At 34.2% G+C, this 24,252-nt stretch overlaps 1 protein-coding gene across 1 annotated transcript; it reads right to left on the bottom strand.

Annotated features, from left to right (window-relative positions):
* Positions 1–5,330: 5,330 nt before the first annotated feature.
* On the bottom strand, positions 5,331–16,062 carry HELRODRAFT_75102 (hypothetical protein; the record flags this gene model as incomplete). Its single annotated transcript, XM_009015429.1, has 20 exons — positions 5,331–5,528; positions 6,115–6,255; positions 6,498–6,839; positions 7,055–7,139; positions 7,377–7,528; positions 8,072–8,290; positions 8,608–8,812; positions 9,287–9,460; positions 9,814–10,076; positions 10,472–10,594; positions 10,921–11,019; positions 11,244–11,330; positions 12,481–12,598; positions 13,104–13,276; positions 13,614–13,883; positions 14,015–14,173; positions 14,347–14,448; positions 14,985–15,114; positions 15,434–15,533; positions 15,966–16,062. Coding segments are annotated over 20 exons (3,237 nt in total), but the record flags the coding sequence as incomplete, so codon positions are not given.
* Between the last annotated feature and the right edge of the window lie 8,190 nt (positions 16,063–24,252).

Raw genomic sequence — 24,252 nt, forward strand, 5'->3', positions numbered from 1 at the left:
GAGTGAGTGAGTGAGTGAGTGAGTGAGTGAAAAAAAAATAAAAAATACAAAAAATAATTTGAAAAATTTGAAGTGAAAAATGATTGAACGAATGACTGCGTGATAGAACGCGTAAAAGTATGAAACAGAGAAGAGAACAGTAAGAGAATGAAAAAGTGAAGGAACGAGTAAAAAAAAGAATAATTAAAAAACGAAAGAATGAATGAAGGAATGAATGAATGAACGAATGAACGAATGAACGAACGGATGAACGGATGAACGAATGAACGAACGAACGAATGAATGAATGAATGAATGAATGAATGAATGAATGAATGAATGAATGAATGAACGCAACATACGTACATACATACATACATACATACATTCATACATATATATAATATATACATAGATGTAATAAAAGTATGTATTATGTAGGCATGAATTACTTTTTCTCCTTCCACACCCACCATAACATCAACAGAGAAATATGGTTATGGGGATTATTACTGTTATTCTTATTAGTGTTAATTTTGTGGCGGCTATAATAACAATAATAATGTTTGTTGTTGTGGTGGTTGTTGTTGTTGTTGTGGTTGTTGTTGTGGTTGTGGTTGTTGTTGTGGTTGTGGTTGTTGTTGTTGTTGTGGTTGTTGTTGTTGTTGCTGTTGTTGTCGGTTTTTGTCTAACACTTATAATACCGCCACGGCTTATTGTTATTTTTTAGTGCAGTCGTAATAACATTGGTCATAATTATTATTATTACTGATATTGTTGTTGTTGTTTTTATTATTATTGATATTGTGGTTGCTGTTTTTATTGTTGTTGTCATAACGGTGGTGGCAGTTGTTATTGTTACTGCATAATTTTATTGCTTGGTGGATTTAGACAGGTCTGCTACGTTCTACGTGTTGCTTTACAGCAAAGAGCTATTTGTAAGCCTCTGCATGCCATTTGTATTGCTTTCTGACTGCTAACATTCGTTCGTTCGTTTGTTCGTTCGTTCGTTCGTTCGTTCGTTCATTCATTGTATATATGTATAAGTATGTATACGTGTGTGTGCGTGTGTATGTGCGTAAAACAGTGTGGTGAACTTTGTAGACAAGGTAGACAAGTACATTTTGAAAACTGAAACTGTGTGTGGTGAATGGACAAGTTTAATCAAAATTATATTTTATAAGAAAATAATCGAGCCATAATGCCTTGCTTCATTGAAATTGACGTGAAGAATGAGAGAGAGAGAGAGTTGGAACGAAAAGATGACGAGAGGTAATGTGGTTCAGTTTTGTTGAAGGGAACAGTCCTAGTCGCAAGATATGTGCGTACATGTTGTATGTTCATATTCATGAAATGTTTTAAATTGTTCAAATTGTGTGTTTTTTTTAGAGAAAATAAAATATTGAAACGTTCGTTGAATGTATGATCACTAGTAACTAGATAAGAGCTGATAGTTTATCTGGTAGTTTTTTTAAATTAAAAAACAGCTTAAACAGGTTAAATTAATTTATTATTATATACGTACAAAGTTATAAAGTTCAATTGGACAAATTCCAGAAAATTCTAGTAAGGAAAATTAAAATGACAAACTTAAAATTGGTTAATGCCAACAATTCGGTAGAATTCATAAAGTACTGTATAGAATAGGGTCTCCTTCCAACACATGTATGTGTATATATGTATGTATATAACTGTATAGTAGTCAATAAAGCAACATTGACAGAAGTAATAAGGGCAGGCAGGCAGGCAGGCAAGGTGGCAGGTAGCGTAATAGCATCTGCGACGTGGCACTGCACAGTTTATTTATTGCTGGATGTCACTCAATCCGGATGAGCAACTGGAACTTTTAGTTTTCTTCTTCCTTTTGAAAGTCATTGCATGTGCCTCTTGTGTTTGAGTCTGCTGTTTTGTTGTTGAGTTGCGTCAGTTTTTTATGTGCATAATATACACACACACGCACACGCTCACACAATATAAAACTTTAAATATGTGTTTATTAAATAACACGAGAAAATCATAAGCGCGTTGTGAGTTCGAACATGATGTTTGTAGATATAATGAAAACGTTATCGCTAGTGTTCATTTTGATTTTATTGCGTTTTTATGTCAGTAAACATTTGCATGTTTATGTCTGCAGATACGTCTGCACGGCTCCTACGTATGTTAATTCAGATGCCAGGTTGTGTATGTTTCCATGTAAGTTTTTACATTTCCATCTGTTTTTGTATGATGTTTGTGTGTGTGCATCTCTGTAAAAACATATGTAAAACTTGAGAGTATGTGTGCGTGTGTTGATGTCTGTTTGCATGCACGCCTTATTCGCATGCTAATAAGTTATTTTACGAACATGCTTGCTAATTGCTATCTACAATTTATGCTTGGTGCCTATATAATATTATATATGTGTGTGTGTTTGTGTGCGTGTGTGTTTGTACGTGCATTACACTGGTTTATGACGTTGTATACAACTTTTTTGTATCACAGAAACTTGAGGTATGCTTCAGTTGGTTTTAAGCATTGAATGATTTCTAGCAACAATTCAATCCACTTATTTTTCTTGAGCTGATGTGACGACTTATTGATCCAAAATTTCTGGGTTCTACTGCTTTCTCGAATTTTATTCGCAAACCAACTTCGATCTATTGAATATATATATATATATTTGTTTACTTATATATATTATATATATATATATATAAAACATCAAACACTCGCCTCGCTATACACGAAGTTTGCAACTGACACTAAAAACTAGATTCACATGCTACTGACCATCTTGTGACTACCACAGGTTGAATTACGATGCTGGTTTGCAGGCAGTTGAATGTTAGCGTGCGTGAAACACCGAATGATGCACACTTGAACGTGCACACATGTACGCACAAATACAAAAATACGTAAATGAGAAATGCAAATGAAGGTATCGGTATGACGCACGTGGACCCGTCGAATAGCAGGCGCATCATTTTTTATCAGCCGATTTCAATCTCCTTGCACTAATGAATATTTAATGCATGAAACATTTCAATAGTTATGCTCTGACACAACGTGCAACAAACATTCACTATCCGAGTACAGGTGTTATACACAAAATCGTGCACTCCTTTGTTTACAAAGGTAGTTGTACGCTTAATGTTTGTACATGCATGTGTATATAAGCATGTAAAATCGTTGGTTCGACTTGTTCTTCATTCAATTTTCAACCATGTGATTGAACATAACTCATTCATTTGTTTCCCGCCGTATCATCACCATCACCATCCGAGATATATATATATATATATATATATATATATATATATATATATATATATACTACTTCTACTACTACTAAAAATACCAGATGAACTACATATAACAATATCACAAACACTGCGGATTGTAAAGGTTACCGAGCAAAGTTTTTATGTAAATGTATATATGAAAAATGCAGTCTAAAATAATTAGAAATTTTATTAATTTGAATAAATTGAATAATATCGATAAAATAATCGTTCGAAAAATTGAAAAACTTAGTTACAAACTCAACAATGCGGAAAATGCGGTGATATTTTCTAATAACTGCATATACGACAGTCTGAACCCAAATATATATATTACTCCTGATTAATTTTACCTTAGTGATCACAGAAACACTTTTGTAATAACAATAATAATAATAATGACGTCATTATTATTATTGTTATGACACAATCACTTGAAAAAGTTGGCACCGACATTTTGTTCATTTTTACCCATTCCATCATAACTTTAATTAAACACGACGACGAAATTTTTTCCCATTTTTGTTCTTTTCCAATGGCTTAACGATGATAATAATAATAAAAATAAAAATATAACAAAAATAAGATTTTTATTAAAATGTTACTTAAATAACAACAACAACAACAAACATCATCAACAACAATAATAATAATAATGATTTTCGTAATAATAATACTATTATTAAGATATTATTATTATTAAGATATTATTATTTTTATTATGAAAATTATTTTCCCAATCGTCACCTTCATGGTCACCGTTGCAAATGACAAACTGCATGCATCAATATTATCGCTATCAATATGAACCAAAGTCATCATCATCAACATAACTTCTCTTGCAGATGTTGAAGTACCTGGCACACGTCCCAAAGGCCGTCCAAAGAAGTCCTGGTCGCAAACAATCAAGCAAGACATGAAAGCTCTAAATTTAAATGAAATGGATACAACTGTTCGTCTAATTTGGCGCAAAAAGTTGATGGCAAAGAAAACAACGTCCTACCTCTGAAAACCGGGTCTCTGGACGCAAAACGAAGATTGATTGATTGATCATCATCATCATCTTAGCATTCCATCATCATCATCGTCGTCATCACCATTGTTATCACCATCATTATCAGCATCGTTATTATCAAATTCATCACCACTACATCACAATCACCAAATGTGATACTTTTTTACTTTTTTCATTATCTTGTTTACCACCATCGCCAAAAAATTCGACATTTTTTTCATCGTCATTATCATCGTCATCAACGTTAATATTAGCATTATTACCATCATCATCACCGTCCCCATCGTATTCATCATCATCATCAGCAACGGTACCATTACCATTACTAATATCATCATCATCCTGAACTGTACGATCATCACCATTCTCATCATTGTCGTCGTCTTCGTCACCATCATTTTCACGGTTGAATGTTTGTTAGGGCGGCAGGTTGAACTTCATTGGCCGGAGATCAATAAATGTATCAACGCCGGTAACACGGCTTCCCCTGTGGTTAGGAAAGAAAGATGCAAAAACATTATTATTATTATTATTTTTATTATTATTATTATTACTATTATTATTATTACTATTATCAGTATTACTGTGTTACTGCTGCCACTGCATCATTGTGGATGTACCTTGCGTCAGTTTAGTGTGCTTGTTTTGAGATTTGCTACTGCAGTGTGGTTGCTGTGTGTGTGTGTGTGATCTTTGTGTGTGAAATTGTTGTGTTGTGTGTTTGTTTGTGTGATAGTTGTGTGTGTGTGTGTGTGTGTGTGTTATTGCGTTGTGTTTTTGTATGTGTGATTGTTGTTTTGTGTGTGATCTCTGTGTGTGTGTGATTGTTGTGTAAGTGTGCGTGAGTGTGGTGTCGTGTAGTTGTAACGAACAAAAATCAGAAATGTATGTTAACCAGCAAAAACTTATTAGGCATAAAAAAATATATTGTGGACCAAACCCATCACGAGTTATCTGTCATAGCATACTACATTTTTTTAATCAGGTTGTATTAGTCTTATTACCATTATTTAAGTTATTATTTTTATAAATAGTAATATTGGTAAGTGAGGTTAGCAATTGCAGTAGTAACGTCAGTAGCTGCAGCAGCAATGGAAGCAGAAGTAATAGTGGCAGTAGTAACATAAGCAGTAACAAAAAGAGTACAACAACAACAACAACACCATCAACAAACCTGCAACGCTGAGTTTCGGATCGTGCAACTTCCTTCTCAAGAAATCATCCAACATGAACCGCATCTCCTTCATCAAGACTCCTATTTTGGCGGGTGCCTGTTCAAATATTCGGAAAGGTCTCAGAAACTCAAAATTAATCTTTCTTAGTTGCAAATTTCAAGTCCTGCGATGAGTCTTTCAGACAGGCAGAGGCAGTATTGTAATCAAGTCAGTGTAAAACAACAAAACAATGAAATATCTATTGCAACAACTACTGAACAAAAAAAGTTATAAAAAATCATGATAGCGGGGCAAAATCGCATACACCAATCAATGCGATAAAAATTATTGCGATTGCTACAACATTATTCGTAACATTTAATTAACCCTAGAAGTTCAATTAAGAATCCACAAGTTTAATTCAACTAATTTTTTGGTTTCCTTAATAAATCGAATGACCAGCGATGTCTAGAACAATTTACCTTTGTGAATTATTTTTTAGATTTTTTCGACTATTTTGACTATTTCTATTTATTAGTATCGATGCACCACAATCATGACAGTCGTCGTCAACGCAACAACGATTAGCAGTGACGAGGTTCGATTAAACATAAGTGACCTCTGACCTTAGACATACTAACATTTAACATGTGTTGCCGATGGCTCTGTATTGTATACAAGATACACATGTGTTGCAACCAACCTTAAAGGCGATCAAATCTTCAACACTTTCCACAGTGAGAAGGTGCTGCTGATGTTGAACCTCAATGTTGCCAGCGAACAGCAGCACTGCAACACTGCTCACCAGCGTCGTGTCTCGAAGAGCGATTTGTTGCGACAACTTCTCCTAAGGAAAATTTTCAATATCCATGCGTACACATCTTGCACGCAGTTTTGTATTTTTAACTTCTATTGATTTATTTAATTAAATCTACTAACACTGGATATGATTTAAAAAAGATTCTTTAGCAAATAAAACATAAAAACCAATTAAAATCATCAAATAAACCCTTCTTTCATAAAAACGCAAACCAAAGCACACACAGACATACACACACAGACGCTAAAACATTATAAATAACCGACAAAAACCTTATCTTGATAAACAATCCATCCATCAGCATCCAACTTCCTGTTGACGGAACCAGGGTGAATGATGGCTTGAATTCCCCCAGCCAGGTTCACCTCCCTTCCCAAACCTCGCTTCTTCCCGCCAAAGTTTCTATCGACCGTCTGCAACCTCCCAATCTGAGGGTAAAGACCCGCCATGAGAACTGCCTTGAGCAAGGTCACCGTGACCTTGCTTTGGAGTAGGGATGTGCGAGGTTGTAGATATTTCGTTAGGGATGGGTGGTCGGTACAAAGGTCGGTTATGTTTGTCTCCAGGTTGGAATCTCGAATCAGTTGTCGAAGTTCTCGAGATGTTGACTGAATGCGCGCGAATGTTATTCATCAGATGAAGGGAGAATAAAAAACATAAAAAAAAAGGTTCAACGATTTCAAAGAAACAACGCAACAACGTCATTCACGTGTGTCGTAGTCGTCATTATCAATCACCATCATCACCTTAATCATCATTATCATCGCTATAGATAACCTTAATATTATCAACATCTTCGTCATCATCATCACCATCATCGTACCTCAATATCTTGCAGTACTTCCATCTTGAGACCATACTTCCTACAGTAATCCTTCCTCTCCGTCCTTTTCGATATCTCCATCCATCTTGAAAGTACAAAGTAATTAACAATACTCTGCGACACCAATAATTCCCGATACGACATTTTGCAATACGATTCTGGATTGAACTTCAACAACTCTCCGCAAACAAGCACAAATACGAACAAGCAATGGAAAAAACAACGAATCATGTACATACGTACATAATTAGACATCGGGTTTCACACATCAAGATATGCGCTACACATAGAATGATCTGAACGTATTGAAACCGAAACAAACTCTCTGACGGCAGTGTAGACAGCCAACTGGTCGGAATCCTCAGAGTTGAACCTCGCCTTCCCCTGACAATCCGATGCAGATGGAGAAGATGCCGAAGATTCCAGCCGACTGATGAATGGAGATTTCTCCGTCATACAGGCAACCAAGATTGACTGCATGATGAATTCGAGGATGAGTAGATGGATGGATGGAAAGATGGATGGAAAGATGGATGGAAAGATGGATGGAAAGATGGATGGATGGATGGATGGATGGATAGATGGACAAATAAATGAATATAAAAACAAATGCATCAATAAATGTATGAATGAATGAATAAATTGGATGCGCAAATGAACATTTGAGAAAGAAAATTCATGCAACACTGGATAAATGAATGGATCAAACACGCACGGACTCATTAAAATATGCACATGTCTGTATATATTCTGATTTTATTGGTTAAAAAGTGAAACATTGAAAATAATAATGATCAAATTACCATAAACAATGTGAAGGTTACTTTTCGTACAATAGATTAACAAATTTTAGAAGATGAATTTATACCTAACATCGTCAACAGGATCGATAAAATACCGCCCCCACCATCCAGCACGCCACCACCTCCACCGTAATTAAAACCACCCTCCACATCATCACCAGTCACCAACCAGTCAGCATCACCGCAATTGAGCAGCACAACTCAACCAACTGACCGCTTCGTGCAAACATCCCAGCACACCAGCGTAGACCATCATCTTCCCTAGCTTGGCGTCCAGGGGCAGCCTGGCCAAATGATGACCGAGGGGAGTGAGGGACAGTCCCTCGCAGGCCCCCGCCTCCCTCAATATCGACATGGCGACGTTGATCGCCTGTGGGTCCGGTGGGTCGATCGCTTTCGAAAGGAATCCGTTTGGAGGTTCTGAATAACTTTTCTGCGTGGCAAGATGGTGTGTGTGTGTGTGTGAGCGAGTGTGTGTTAATGAAAGAGAGAGAGAGAAAGAGAAAAAGAGAGACAAAGTACATATAAGGAAAAGGTGTGTGTGCGTGTGTGTGTGTAAATTATGTCATAATGTGTAGATGGATGATTTTAAATGTATAACGGTATTTAAAAATGATCCCACAAATGAAAATTGAGTGATTGTTACAATGCAACATAACCCGACAAATGACAAAATGCATCAAGATTATGTAAACAAATGTACAAAAGCTAATAATAACAACGGAGGAATCAATGGAAATGAAGACAAACCATGACATGAAGACACAACCCCTGAAGCGGAACTCGTTTAATTTCCGGCATACTATGTTGACTCATGACGTCAAACTGACCGGAAGTATAGAGACGTACACAAACGCCCTCCCTCACTCTGCCTGCACGTCCTTGACGCTGGCGGGCACTGGCTTTGCTGATCCAGATTTGACGCAGTTGGCTAATGCGATGGGAGTCCAAGTATCTGTTTGGTGAGTTGAAACAGGCGTGAACTTGTGCGTGTGTGCATGCGTGTATGTGTGCGTACGTGTATGTACTGTGTACATGTGTACATATTTATGTACGATTTTAGTGGAGATGCATTCGGAAATATCCGTTGTATAATCATATTGATGTTGTGTGTGGACTACGATGATGAACATCATCATTATCGACAAAACAGGCTACGAAATCTTAAAAGGCACGAGGAACTCTGGATAGAGTGACACGTAAAAGATAAACTAGCGATATGTGACAAAATGTCAAAGTCAAACCACACCAAAATTATTAAATTCTTTTATATTATCGCCTAGCTCCAATACAATCATCACCATCATCAGCTTTGGCATTATGCGTTTACACCATCAGCTCCATCATCTTCCTCGCCATCATCATCATTATCATCAGCAGCACTCTCACTAATACCACCACAACCAGCACCACCAAGAAGAACAGCCACCTCATCTGCTTCTCCCAGCCACAATCGATCACGTAGACCACATCGGGAATGGTGACTCCAGTTTCAGCGATGTTCGTCGACAGGATGACCTTCCTGATCCCATATTTGGCCGGATTGAAAGCCAGAGATTGGTCGGATGATGACAGGATTGAGTGCAAGGGTAGGACGAGAAACCTTCAAATATTTTTCAATTATTTAAACATAATCCAACATTTTTATACCGTTGTTGCAATTATTATTATTTATATTACTGAATCCTAGAGGTAAAAAGTGCTTGCTTGTTGAGCAGCATGTGTACGGGTTCTACTGCAATTAAATCCCTATCTGTCGTAAGCCTGCATGATGCGTTGACCTCACACACGCGCATACGTGTATGTCGCTTCTTGCACTACTCACAAAGCGCTATATAAATGCAAAATTACGTTAACATTGTTATTGGAAACTGAATATTAGCACTATTTGTTACTCAATTAATTAAATTAATAAACAAAAACTATAGAGAATCAGAAAATAAAAACCCAAATGACCTATCTGGGTCGCTGAAAAGTGGGTCAGACAACATGCTGTCCTTGACCTCTTCAATGGCCGCCATGCCGGGTAGGAACACTAGCACTGCCCCTTCTTTTCCACATATCCCATCATCATTATTATTATTATTATTTTTATTATTTTTCGGCCCATTTAGCCACCTGACAGTTTCGAGAATTAGGTCAACATTAATGACGTCACAGTTTAATCGCGTGACCATGTTTCTCGTTCGGAGGCTGAATTGATTCGGGTCCAGAGATGACTGGAGATGATGGTGATGATATGATGATAGTAGGACGTATTAAAGGAAGAAGATGATGATGGTGATGGTGCAAAAGATGATGTAGCGATATAACGTAGTAAAGATGTAACCGTACATAATAATTATCGCACTAATAATGAACGATTGAAACATCAACGAATATAACAACTTATAGTAATAATAAAAACAACAACAATAATAATAAAAACAATAATAATTATAACAGCAATAATATAAATAATAATAAGCAGACCCAATCAAGCTTGTGAATGTCATCCTTAGACCACTGGACCTCTAACGTTTTGGATGCCCCATATTTATCTGTGACCTTTACCTTCGTTGTTTGCTCCTATAAAAAACATCAGCAACATACAAACACACCTATAAACAAACACGCGCGCACACGCGCGCACACACCAGATATTCACCTGAACAAGATATTCATATGGTAGAGCGTATGTTGAATCAATCTCTAATTGATATCCTGTCCGCTCAATTATATCTTCCAAGTGCAACACCTATAAAATTTTATTGTCAATTATCATCATAAATATTATATTTATTAATATCATGATAAAAGCAAGCAAAATTATAACGAGTCACTCGTCAAAACATCTTGAATGCATTTATCATTTATTCATAATAATTATCAACCATATTTGGCGAATGTCAATCTATTTACACTATAAATTCTCTCAAATGGATCATTCATATTTTAATCTCATATTTATTAACATCACTTCATCACCATCGTCATCGCCATCACCACCATCGTCATCATCATCATCACCATCGTCATCATCATCACCACGTCATCACCAGTCATCATCACCACTATCCTCACCTGGACAGGAAATGACCTGCCTTCGACGCGGACGACGGAGCAGCCCTTGAAGTACTTGTGGAACTTGTCGCTGTCCATCGTTGCACTCATCAGAACGACCTGCAAGTTGGTTAGTAGTGAGTGAGTGCATGTCGTAGAAGTTATTTCTATTTATTTTATCTAATTTGTGACAATAATTTATTTAACTCAATTCAAATCAATTTTATTCAACCAGTGTGAACAAACTGACAAATACACAAGAAAAAATTAACTAATAACATCCGACCATTTTAACGAAAAACTGAAAATAATAAAAAAATTTTCAAAACAACACGAATTCCTACCTTCAACTTTGACCTTTTCTTGTTCGAGGTCAACATTTCCAGAAGATGGATTAGCAGAACATCAGTATTTAGATCACGCTCATGCACCTTGCGAATTTAGTTATAAATTATCAAACCTTAAATTCTTCAACAAATCTTGAAAATTTAATTAATTATATATGCTTTGAATCCTTCGATGGTTGGGAGAATCTTTATGCCCCGACTCATATGATGAGATAACTGCACACACACACACACACACACACACACCTTACATTTACAATCATGCTCGTTTTTACATTCTCTTAGTACCTTAAGCGTTCAATATATGAAGCCATCATGAAATGCTTAACTCAACAAATAGTCACAACATCAAACTAAAACTCATAAAAAGTAAATAAATAGACAAACAGCGGCCAGCACCAGTGGCATATTAATGTTCGACGTGTTCACGAAACCACATAGTACCACACCATAATATCATCAGCCACTTCGCTCTTCATTAAACGGCTCGGACGAACTAAGGGTTGTCCTACAATCTATTGTTTGCTTAGGCGCAATTAAAATTTGGAACCACAAAATCTGTACTGTAACTCGACACCACACAACGTTCACATGCATTTGTATCGCACCATGCACAACAAGAGTATGCATGATGCAATCCTCGTATGAGTTTCAGACAGAAAAAATTCGATTGGGTCAGCGCCCAATAACAATGAGGGCATTCCAACCGTCTGAGCTACCTCACCAGCCAACCAACCAACCAACCAACCAACCAGCCAACCAACCAACCAGCCAGCCAGCCAGCCAGCCAGCCAACCAACAAAACAGCCAGCCAACCAGCATAGCACCAACCAGCCAACCAACCAACCAACCAACCAACCAGCCAACCAACCAACCAACCAGCCAGCCAGCCAGTCAACCAGCATAGCACCAACCAGCCAACCAACCAACCAACCAACCAGCCAACTAGCATAGCACCAACCAGCCAACCAACCAACCAACCAGCCAGCCAACCAACCAACCAGCCAACCAACCAACCAGCCAGCCAGCCAACCAACAAACCAGCCAGCCAACCAGCATAGCACCAACCAGCCAACCAACCAACCAACCAACCAACCAGCCAGCCAGCCAACCAGCATAGCACCAACCAGCCAACCAACCAACCAACCAACCAGCCAACCAGCATAGCACCAACCAGCCAACCAGCCAACCGACCAGCCAACCGACCAGCCAGCCAGCCAACCAACCAGCCAACCTCATCGACAATGACACATCCGACATCTTCGACGCACAGATCTTCTTGCAGCCTCCTCAACAGCACGCCTGTCGTGCAGAACAACAACCTCGTGTCACGTGACCTCTTCACCTCTGACCTTCAAGTTAATTAATTAAAGTCTTCCATGCAAACGGACCACTCTCATATTTTTAATATTTATTTTGAATATTTCATCCAAAGATCAAGAAACATCAAACGATTTTGCAATGATAATACAAGAAAATGTAAATATGAAAATAATTGACCATAAAAACCGTTAAAGCCAATGTTCATTAAAAAATACGTTACTATATATGTACATCGTTGGATGGTTAAAAATGAAATAGTTCAACAGAGAATCTTTTCAGCTTAATTGCTTTGAAAATATCTGTCAGTTTAAAGAATAACTTGCCATAAAGATCGTGCAATAAAAACATGGCCTAATGGTTGAAGGAGTCTGCAATAACCAGTATTTTTTATCATTTAAGCCTAGTCGTGATCCAGGCTGATGAAGTGTCTGGGCCCAAAAAATGTAAAATGGATCTTAAAAAAACAAACACTATCGTATTTGCTGATTCCCTCCGAAAATTCCTCAGGTGAGAGCGTAATAAATAAAGTCAAACCTGATTTGATATCCACAAAGGGATCCGAAAGATCCAGGGCCATCCACTTCCCCCATCTCGGCACACACCCTCCTTGCCAAGCTGACTGCCGATATTCTTCGAGGTTCAGTGCATATGATGGTCGGTGGGAGCGGTGAGGATGGTGACCAAGATGATGAGGATGATAGCAATTCCTGTAATAATTTGTCTTGGTTAATTCGTGCTGGAAATAAATTTAATGAGAAAGAGAAATGTCCTTAGATGGCCGCTCACAGAAAACAAACCAAATTTTAAAACCAGATTTTGAATCAGCTGATAAATTTTGAATCAACAGTTAGATTTTGAATCAACTGATAAATTTTGAATCAACTGATAGATAGATAGTCAGACGAGACTAAACTGTTTATGAAATTTATGAAAATGAAGATGACGATTAAAATAATAAGGGGATGAGTAAAATGAAGAAGATTGAGTAAACAAAATGACATTCAAGATGTAGAAAAACTATAAAGGAAACGAAAATGAATGTACCTCCAAAATGAACTGAGGCACTTGAGTACTTTTTCCACTTCCTGTTTCGCCAGCAACAATGAAGACGTCGTAATTTCTAAACGTATCTATGATCTTTTGTCTGTAGTTGTAAACAGGAAGTGATTCACGATCTTTTTTTAAGATTGCGTATGATTTGTTTGTTTCATTTTTGGTTTTAATGTCGATGGATCTTTTAATTAAATCTGAAAAATTTCTATTTAGAGGTTGATGATGATGGCTTTTATTAAGCTTCTCGGCATCTAAGGCATCCTTAAAAATTAAAAAAAATTTAATTTGATTAAAAAAATAATTATGAAATAAAGGAATATATAACAAAGTATCCTGTTTCATAAAATTAATAATTTAATTATTTGATAAAAAAATTTTTAGATTCTATTAACGTTTTCCTCTGCGGTCCAATTTTCCCAATCTCCACCATATTCAGCACCACCATCAGTATTCTTCTTCACATCCCCACCATCTTTGTTGCTAGCGTAAACGCCGCCACCCGATGACTTCGATAGTTGGCTGAAAAACTTTTCTATGAAATCATCTCTAGGCTGCCGAAAAAAAAATTTCATACAAACATAATGTGAAATTCAAAAAATTTTCTTAAATTTTTTAACCACTCAAAAATTCAATAAATAAAATTAATAAACTCATTCCAATTGAATAATATTCTACCGAAAAAATCAAAAACTTTCAAAGTAAAAACCAAAAAAACAAGACATACCTTCTTGTCTTCTTGTTTAATATTTTGGACTTGTTCCCTTTCATTCCTCTGCCACTCCAACCAGATATCCCTGTACGGTGGGGGGAGTAGGAGGTGCAAATCCTAATGGATTGATGGATTGGATGTTCATTTTCTCATTCATTCATAATTTCGTCAAATTGTTTGTTTGTTCGTTCGTATATTTATTTATCCATTTGTTTGTCCGTTGTATGTCCATTCACTTGTTTGTTTGTTTGTTTGTATGTTTGTTATTTAATGAGTTTATTAAGGACGCTCAGTTATTCTAGCCAATGAGTTGAAAGGTTATGCCGTTAGAACAACTCCAGACATGCTCTTTTGTGTTGTTCATAGTGCTGTGAGGTCTCACATATTAATATTTGTGAAATAACAAAATAAAATAAATGAATAAATAGTTTCCTTTATTTTGATAGACAAGCGTGAAATACAGGATGCAAAAAAAAGAAATTTTATCTTTTCACAAAAAATCGCCCAAACTAATTTAACACATCTGCCTTACTTGAGGCATCAACAAATAAATATTCCCTTAACATTTGAAAAACTGACCAAACGAGCAAGACCACCAACAAGGCATTTACAAAAATAACAGTAACGACACATCGTTGAAACTCAAGTGAGACCTTGTTGGAGCAGAGTTGATAGAGCAGCAGGACACTCGCCAGATGTTCGGCGTCCTTCAAATTCGTGCATGCAATCTCGGGACACACAACCACATCTCCGCCCTCCTTTGGCGGTCGTTTCAAGTGACACCTGGCGATATTTTTGGAATTATTAAGCAAGGAACTAATTAAACATGGCTTGACAGCAATTTTCATAAAATTCCTACATAAGCGATCTAGCAAACAAAATTTTCAAATGAAACATTTTAGCAGGCAGACCATATAGTAAAGAAGTTTAAAATAATGTCTGATGGATGTTATTTGATAGTGGTAGAAATATTAGAGCATATAAAAAGAAAAAACTATTTCTAGAAATCTGTTCTGCACATAAAACAAATAAACTACTGTCACCATAACATATTGCCAGTTCACTCGACAACCAATCAACAATGTCTTTCTCTGACCTTGACTTCCACTTGCCCCCTCCAAGGTCAATCTTCTCATAGGTCACTTGACCTTTCGGCACTCTCTTTCGGTACCAGTCGTTGAGGAATTGTTTGGGAGACTTGCCTTAGCAGTACAGATTGATGGATGGGTGATGAATGGATGGATGAATAGATTTGAGGATAGATGAATGTATGGATGAGTTATTATATAATAATAGATAAATAGATAAATGGTTGAATTGTGGATAAATAGGTGAGTGGATGGATAAAAGGAAATAAGGTAGAATGAAAGATATTACTTAAACAATAAATCATTTAAATCATTAAAAACGAAATACCAAAATTATCATCAGACGTTGATGTACAAAAATAACTACACAACCTACACAAATCGTTATATAAATTTAATCAATAGAAAGTGCAAAGATTTTTAATGCCAAAATCTGTTTTCCAATTTCTAGAAGCCTGATTCTGAGTGACAGAACTGCTTAACAGAAGAATAAAGCAGCAGAAAATCATGCTATATATAAATTTCCAAAAATGTACATCTCCACACCTGTCCATTGCTGTCGTGTGTATGTGAAGTCTCGGACATCCAGAACTTTTCGCGCCTCTTTCGTTTGTTGGGCGCTTGGTGCTGCTGCTGGCGGGTATTAGAGTATTGGTGGATGAAAAATGGCCTACAAATAAGTCGGCATCAAATTTGAAATGAATTTAAATTGAAAAATATTTCATTAAACCTATTTAATCTAACTACATTCTGAACAACATTCGAACAAATGTTCCATGTCTCACACATGAAAATAGTTCAATAGATAAAAGACAATATATAAAAATTAAAATGAGAAAAAAGACTACACCGACGCAAAATCAATTTCATATTATTCAGTCAAGTGAACAAGACGAGTTTGAAAACATTTTTTTCTTAAATAATTCAAATCATAACTACGATAATAGTTAATTGCAACGACAAGGACATACAAATGTACATACTATTTATTGTTGGGTCTTTGTTGACGTCATTATTTCCACCACCGCCATCATCATCATCGCCAAAGAGATTCATGACTCCTTCGTCAACGTCATCATCTTCATTATCGCCATCGTCCATCAGTTTCTTGACAGATTTCTTCTTGCAGTTTATAATCTTCATAATTTCGGCCAATTCTTTGTTAGTGTTGATTAATTCACAGTTTCTCGAATCGAAACCCGGCATGCTCTGAAGTTTCCACAGTTCTAACCAAAGGAGAAGTACAGTCATTAGAAAAATTATTATGAAAATAAAATTAAATGGCTGACCCGATGATGTAACAGTTGAAGCACTGAGTACTACTATTGTAGAACTAAGTAACTAAGAACTAAGTAATAAAAATAATTATTAGTAATTACATTAGTGCTAACAAAACTGCTCAGAATGTGAGTGCAAAAATGATGGAAGTAAAATTACAGACAAGTGACCATTTACAATTTATATCATCATCAACAACAAAAACGTCATCATCGTCGTCCCCATCACCATCATCATCGTCATCATCATCATAACCGCATTATTACCGTTGGCCAGATTTCGACACTCATTGAGTCTGTCTGTATCTTGGTCATCATCGTTATCAGGGCTGAATTGACTTCTTAAATCAAAAAACATGGCAACCATCTTTAAGAATGATTCATTCTATTGGGTTTATATAAATAAATAATAATAATAATATTATTATTATTAGTAGTATTATATTTATTATTATTATTGTTGTTGTTATTATTATTATTATTATTATTATTTCTTTTTTTATTTCGGTTTTGTTAGAATACGTAGAATACGCTTTTATAATTTTTTTTTGTTTTTCTTTACCTAAATCATTTTTGATTTATTATTATTATTATTTATTTATTTATCTTATAATTATTTTACGTTATACAATATTTAATTTTAACATTTTATTGACATATTTTATTTTGACTATTTTTGATTTTACTGGTTTTTTCTGAATAATAAAAGAGTTTACATTATTATTATTATTATTATTATTATATCGTATACGGAAACACTGTCGAGATTTTTGAACTCACTGTTTGTCAAGAAACCAATTTGGCCAAATTCAAAGGCTTTCGAGACCGACAAATATAAAGACACTCTTTGAGTAAACCTTAACGACAGGTTTAAGCAATGTAATCTAATTAAAAAAACTTCTGAAATGCCATCAATAAGACTTTTTAATAGATTCAATTTGTATTTTTTCATTATTCCATGGACTGATCCTTTTTTTTTTACAAACGATTTAATTTTGTCGGCAATAACATCAACATTTAAGCTGATGATTTGTGTTTATTTGAAATTTTAAAAATCGCTATCATAAACAATGACATATTATTATTATTATCTTTTTTTATTGTTCTAAAAAAAACTTATTACTTCAACACTTTTAACATTTCAGTAACTCAACATCATTGATTTTATTATAGACAATTGAGATAAATATTCCTTTCATTGTATGCTTTATATGATACTTGATTGAATAAAAGATGTGCTCCCATTATTGTTAAAATTGTTGTATTGTTATTATCATTTATTATTATTATTATCATCATTATTATCACCATATTATCATCATCGATATAATATAACTTCCAACATCTTTGATAACATGTGCATTTATATACAATAGCTATAATGTAATGATATAATTTATATCATATTCTTGTTACAAAATACTCAAACTACATTCAGTTTTGCACAGAAAAACTAACAACTCCTTTGCTTTTTGTTCCGGTATCACTATCATCACGACGATTGTCATCATCATCATCATCCGCAGCACCACATCCATTGTGATCATAACCATCATCATCATCATCATCATGGTTACTGGTGGCATCAGCATACTGTAGTATCCAGTTCTTCACGCTCGACTCATTTTTCTGGATAATTTTAAATAAAAATAACAATGATAATAATAATTATTAATAATTATTATAATAAATATATAAAATTTAAAAAGAGTAAAATAAAAATTTTTATTATGAAATTTAACTGTCGCGGGTATCATAAAAAAGAAAGCAATCACTGAAATAGTTCACATAAAACAATAATATTAGAAAAGTAATATTTATTATAACTAATAATAAAAAAATTAAATCAATATAATCAATCAATCAATCAATTAGTTTATAAGCGCTATTTCCGCAATGTTCAACAGCACTCCTCAATGAATTTTGCAAACAGATGGGTCTTGAGATCCGCTCTGAACTTCGTAAGTGATGGAGAAGTAGTCAGAGAAGGTTGTAGAGAGTTCCAGAGAAAAGGGCCAGAAAAAGTAAAAGAAGATTTAGCAAAAGAAGTGAGAACAAGAAGACGATCATAAACCGGGGCGTTTAGGTTCAATTAATATATCTGATAAGTACTTGGGGAATAATTTCGATTGAGACTTAAACATTAATGGGTAAATTTTGAAAATTATTCTATATTTTATAGGTAGCCAGTGCAAGAGAACAAGATATAGAAATATATAAATAAAAAAGGGGCACGAGCAACTAGACGAGTTAAAAGCTTTACTTAAAGGATAGAGTATAGAATCAGGAAGACCATAGTAGAGCGAGTTACAATAATCAATCCTAGATAAGACTAAAGAAGTAACAAGAAGGAGAAGAGTAGGATCATCAAAAAAGGCAAATTTTTTTATTCTATGTAGTGAAAGTTAGAACTTCTAGCAGCACTAAAAATAGAAAATTAAATAAAAATTATAAACAATAATAATGAGAACAACAAAACCAAAAAACAACAACAAAATCATTAATGACACACACACACAAACAAAAAAACTAATAAACACGTACACATACACATTCACACACACACACACACACACACACACACACACACACACACACACACACACGCACGCACATATCTTTATATCTGCTAATAAGATACCCGTTTTGCTAGATTGGAAGATTTGATTTCAGATGTTGTTAATTTTGATGTGACATTATTTTTACTCATACTTTTATCCATATTACCCCTGCCCTGTTCACTTTCATTGCCAATAAATTTAGGTCTAGTTTTCTTTTCTTCTTTCTTTAGAACTTGACTAAAATTATCAGGTAGGTCTTCTGAAAAATAAAATTGAATTAATAAAAAATTAATTATAATTAATTGAATAAAAATTTTCACCATCTTTGGTATTGAGGCACAACCAGTCAAGTGCTGATACGAGATTTCCGCCAATTGGAATGCAAAACTTCATGCACAATTCTATGGATTCCTTTTTGAAACCTGCCTCTGACAAACTGTCATAAAATTCCTGAAGAATGACAGAAAGAAAATAATACTTTTACATGAATTCAAGCTATAAAGAGAACTTTTATGAAGATTTAAAATTATAATGAATATTTTAAGAGTTGAAAAAACGTACCGTTAGTTTTCTTTTTGTCAGGCGATAAGAAATTTTTGTGACAGCAGATTTTTTAGTTTCGTAATGTCTTTTAATCATGTTTGTAATCTCCAACTCCAACTTAGGCTCAATAAATATTTTTGGTAGGTTACTAACATCAGTTTTTGCTTTAGTTGCAGTTTCATGTTTCTTAACGTCTAGGTTTTTTCCTGAATTTATCAACAAAAACCACTAATCATTAATCATCAATAACATCAACTAGACTGTAGTTAGGAATTAGAAGTGAAAAAAGCATCAATTGGTTTATACTTTCCAGTTCTGTTAAAGAGTTAAATCTTATTATAAATAAGTAAAATGACCAATGTTTTAATGATTGTTTTAAATTTAGAAAAGTATGTTTTGTGTTATGCATGATTATTGATTCTTTATCTTTTTTGTGCTCTATCTTTTCATGACAATGGCAACCATCGACTTCCACAAAACCGATCTTCAACACTTTGTACTTTGTAGTAATTGAAATGTGGTGATATTCAACAAGTGACACAAGGACTTCAAGAATGTCATTTGTTTGTTGACCACGATTTCTATCCCCTGTAAGTTTTCCAGTAATTGTTAAATTTTCCATTCTTTCCTTCCGCATGATGTGACCAAAAGACTACCCGCATCAGATTATTTATGGTAATTTCCCCTTTTCATAACCGACCGTTTTAAAAAAAATCCTCATTCGAAGTATGAGAGGTCTAACTAACATTGATTATTTATTATGATGTTTTATTTTATGTTATATAATAAAGTTAAGAATGTTAAGCTTAAGATGCATTTTGTTTTTGTCATATATATAGTAAATTTTTCTAGACTATCTAGAGAGATATTTAGAACATAGTAAAGTTTATTAATTTAAAAAATAAATTATTTTTTAATAATAAAATTAAAATTAATTATTTTATATTACCAACCAACTTTCGCCTTGACATCTTTTTTGGTTTTCGAACTCATCACTGAAATGAAGTTGTGGAAATTTAATGAAACAATCACAGCCTCAAGTTAAAAATGCAAATATGAATTAAAATGTATGACGATCGATAAGCTAAAAAATTTGAGGAACTTCCTTTCAATGGCTTTCTTTAAATTAAAATTTAATTATTAAACGTTTAATTAAAGCCTAGAATTCTATAGCCAAAGCATGATTATTTTAAAAGTTAAAACTTATGTTAAATGTGCATTGAGATAATGAAAGCTATTGAAGCCGAAAGCTATTTAAACAGTTGGGGTGGGCAAACTAGGCCGCGAGGCCTTGTTCACCAAAGAAAATCTTAATCTTAAAAATCTCCCCCGGGTCTTGCTCATGGTCTTGCTATTTAAGTACATATGCGGCCCTTCAAAGGTAAAATAGTTCTTAATGCGGCCTTCACAGCAAAAAGTTTGCCCACCCCTGACTTACAACGTACGTAGGTTTACATAGTGTCTGAATGACAAACTGGCAAACACTAATGGTGACGTATATTTAATGCATAAAAATGAAAACTCTTTAACTTATTTTTCCAACAATAATTGTTACTTTCAAGATGAAGACCTTATATTCTTTATAGAGAACAAAATTACAGAGTTTCGAGTACAGGCCTTCTTTCGCCTAATTTGTTTCTCTCCATATGCTCAAAAATCAATTTGCATTTGCAATCTTCTCCACCAAACTCCTTCCTGCTAAATAATATTTTTAAGCCTTTTAACAATGATATAGAATTTTCAGTTTATTAAATACTTTTGACCTGACTTTTGTGCTTGCTGTTGTATCAATAATTTAATTGTTTTCTGAGAGGTGCTGATTTACGAAAGTTATTTCTTACTGTTTGCATTAAATGACTGGCATGATAACTACTAAAATCTTTTTTTCACTGACAAATGGCTTGGCTGTTTGCCACACACAACAGCTTATCTGCGACCTGAAATTTATCGATTAAATAAATATTATTAGAGTATATTTAAAAGGAACCAAAACATTTATACACGGTTTCAAAACGTGTTTAAATGTATGCGGTTGTCATCATTAAAAAATAATAACATCTTCATATATATGGAAACGGCTTTTCGTTGGGCTTCGTTGAGTTTTGTAACATTTTCAAAAATATGGTACATCTGCTTTTACAATTCGCAGTATAGTCGTTTATAAAGTTGAATATAATCACCATTTCTGAATACAATAGGCCTATTGTTTATGATTATAAGTTAGGAGTAATGTATAATTCAAGGGTGGGAAAACTTTTAGCTGTGAGGGCCGCATTGATATCTCTTTCCCACCCCTTAATTATAATTTATAAATAAATACACACAGCGAAGTAATTAAGAGTAAATGCATTGATTTTCCCTACCAGTTCTAGCATGGAGGGAGGCCACAAGTCAAATGGTGTTAAATATTGAGAAACTATGGTCAACATCGATGAAATCGTCGCCATTTTCAATTTACGACTTTTTCATTATTTTTATATCTCCGTTCTTTTCAAATTCAATTTCTATTTAAACGCTTTATATCTTTGGCGAAATTTTTTTCTAGGAGGTGCTGATTTACGAAATTTATTTCTCTCTGTTTGCATTAATTAAATGATTGGCATGAAAGCTACTAAAAAACATTTTGTTTCAGTTTATTCAACACAAAATTTTATTTACATATTGTTCGTAAAATAAATTTGCCCGATCAGTCAACTGAAACCGAACACCACCAATTTGTTTCAATTGCTAATTTTATAAAATAATAAAATCTGTCAACAGAGTAAATCTTAAATACGGTTAACGCAATTAAAATAGGTAAATGTTTTTGTAAAGTTGCCACAAAAATAAATTTGCTAATGTCAAAATCTACAATCTGTAAATTGTTAAGAACACTATGTACAAAAGTAGTAATACAGAAGAATAGAGATATACATGCATGCGTGTATATATAGTTTAAATAGCCATGGTTATGTATTTAAATTGTGAAAAATAAAAAAATATACGATTAGGATGAAATAGATGAAAAAAACTATAAGGCAGAGTCCAACTGAATACTTCAATGTTTATCATTCACTTATGTTTGTGTTGTTTTCATGTATTTTGGGTGATCTATTGTATTGTATGTATTGCAACGCATTTATCCAGGCATGTATTTGTGTGTTTATGTTTGTAGGTTTGTATGTATTTAGGAATTTGTGTGTGCGTATGTTTGTTTTTATGTGTGGTGACGTGTATATTAAAAATATATGTAAATATTTTTTTCTATGCCCACGATTATATATATATATTTATATATATATATATATATATATATATTAAATTATATATATATGTATATATATTTATAAGTCATTTTACCCTATCATGTGTTTACAACATCAAGATGGTTATTAACATTAACACTTTTACACACACACATCACACACACACCACAACACACACATCCCAACACACACATACACACACATACACACACACACACACACACAAGCATGCACACGCACGCACACACACGCGCACAACAAAGCACACATGTAAATGATAATAACGATAAAATTATACCAAAATAATTTAATGACAACGATATGATGGTAGGTGAGGTGATGATAATCACAATGATGATGACAATGAAAATATATTGATGAATACGGTGATGATAGAATGATAACGAAATGATGATGGTGATGAGGAATACGATGATGGTGGTTATATGTATTGCACTGAGGAAATGTTGGCTATCAGATGACAATGAAGATGATAATAATGATAATGAAAGAAGCAAAATGATGATAAAAGTGCTGCCGACGATAAGGTCATCAATAACGATGATGAAGACATTTAAAATGATGATGACAAATACAATAACAACATTTCATAATTAGAATGATATCATTAAAACATTTATGTAGCACTTGATACGCTATAAACATAATTTTCTTCAATATTTTGTGGTGTATTGATTTAGAATTTTATAATGCATTATCATTGATTATTTATTTGTCAGTTGTGATCATCCAGCATCATCACATGCTGTCCGTCCAGATGTTTCAATGTAATGCTCCTACTGTCAGTCCAAAATAAATGACTTACTATGGAAAATACTACCATAACATAATTTATTAACATTATTATTATTATATTATAATTAGTTTATTATTAGTAGTAGTAAATGTAGCAGTAGTAGTAGTGTTAGTAGTAGTGTTAGTAGTAGTAGTAGTAGTAGTAGTAGTAGTAGTAGTAGTAATGGTAGTAGTAGTAGTAATGCTGCAAATAATACCATTTGTATAATTATTTCTTTTGTCAGGACTATAAATTTTTTTATTCCTCGTTGCCTTCAATGATCAGATTGAGATAGTCCTGTTAAAAAAGTATGTACAGAAGGTTAATTTCAATTTCATTGTTATCGGCTTTGACAGTTTGGAAAGGGCGGTATTCGAACCAGGTCATGGCGCAACGACAACCACGCGAGCA

Source organism: Helobdella robusta (assembly GCF_000326865.2).
Source record: "Helobdella robusta unplaced genomic scaffold HELROscaffold_16, whole genome shotgun sequence".
Taxonomy (NCBI): Eukaryota; Metazoa; Annelida; class Clitellata; order Rhynchobdellida; family Glossiphoniidae; genus Helobdella; species Helobdella robusta.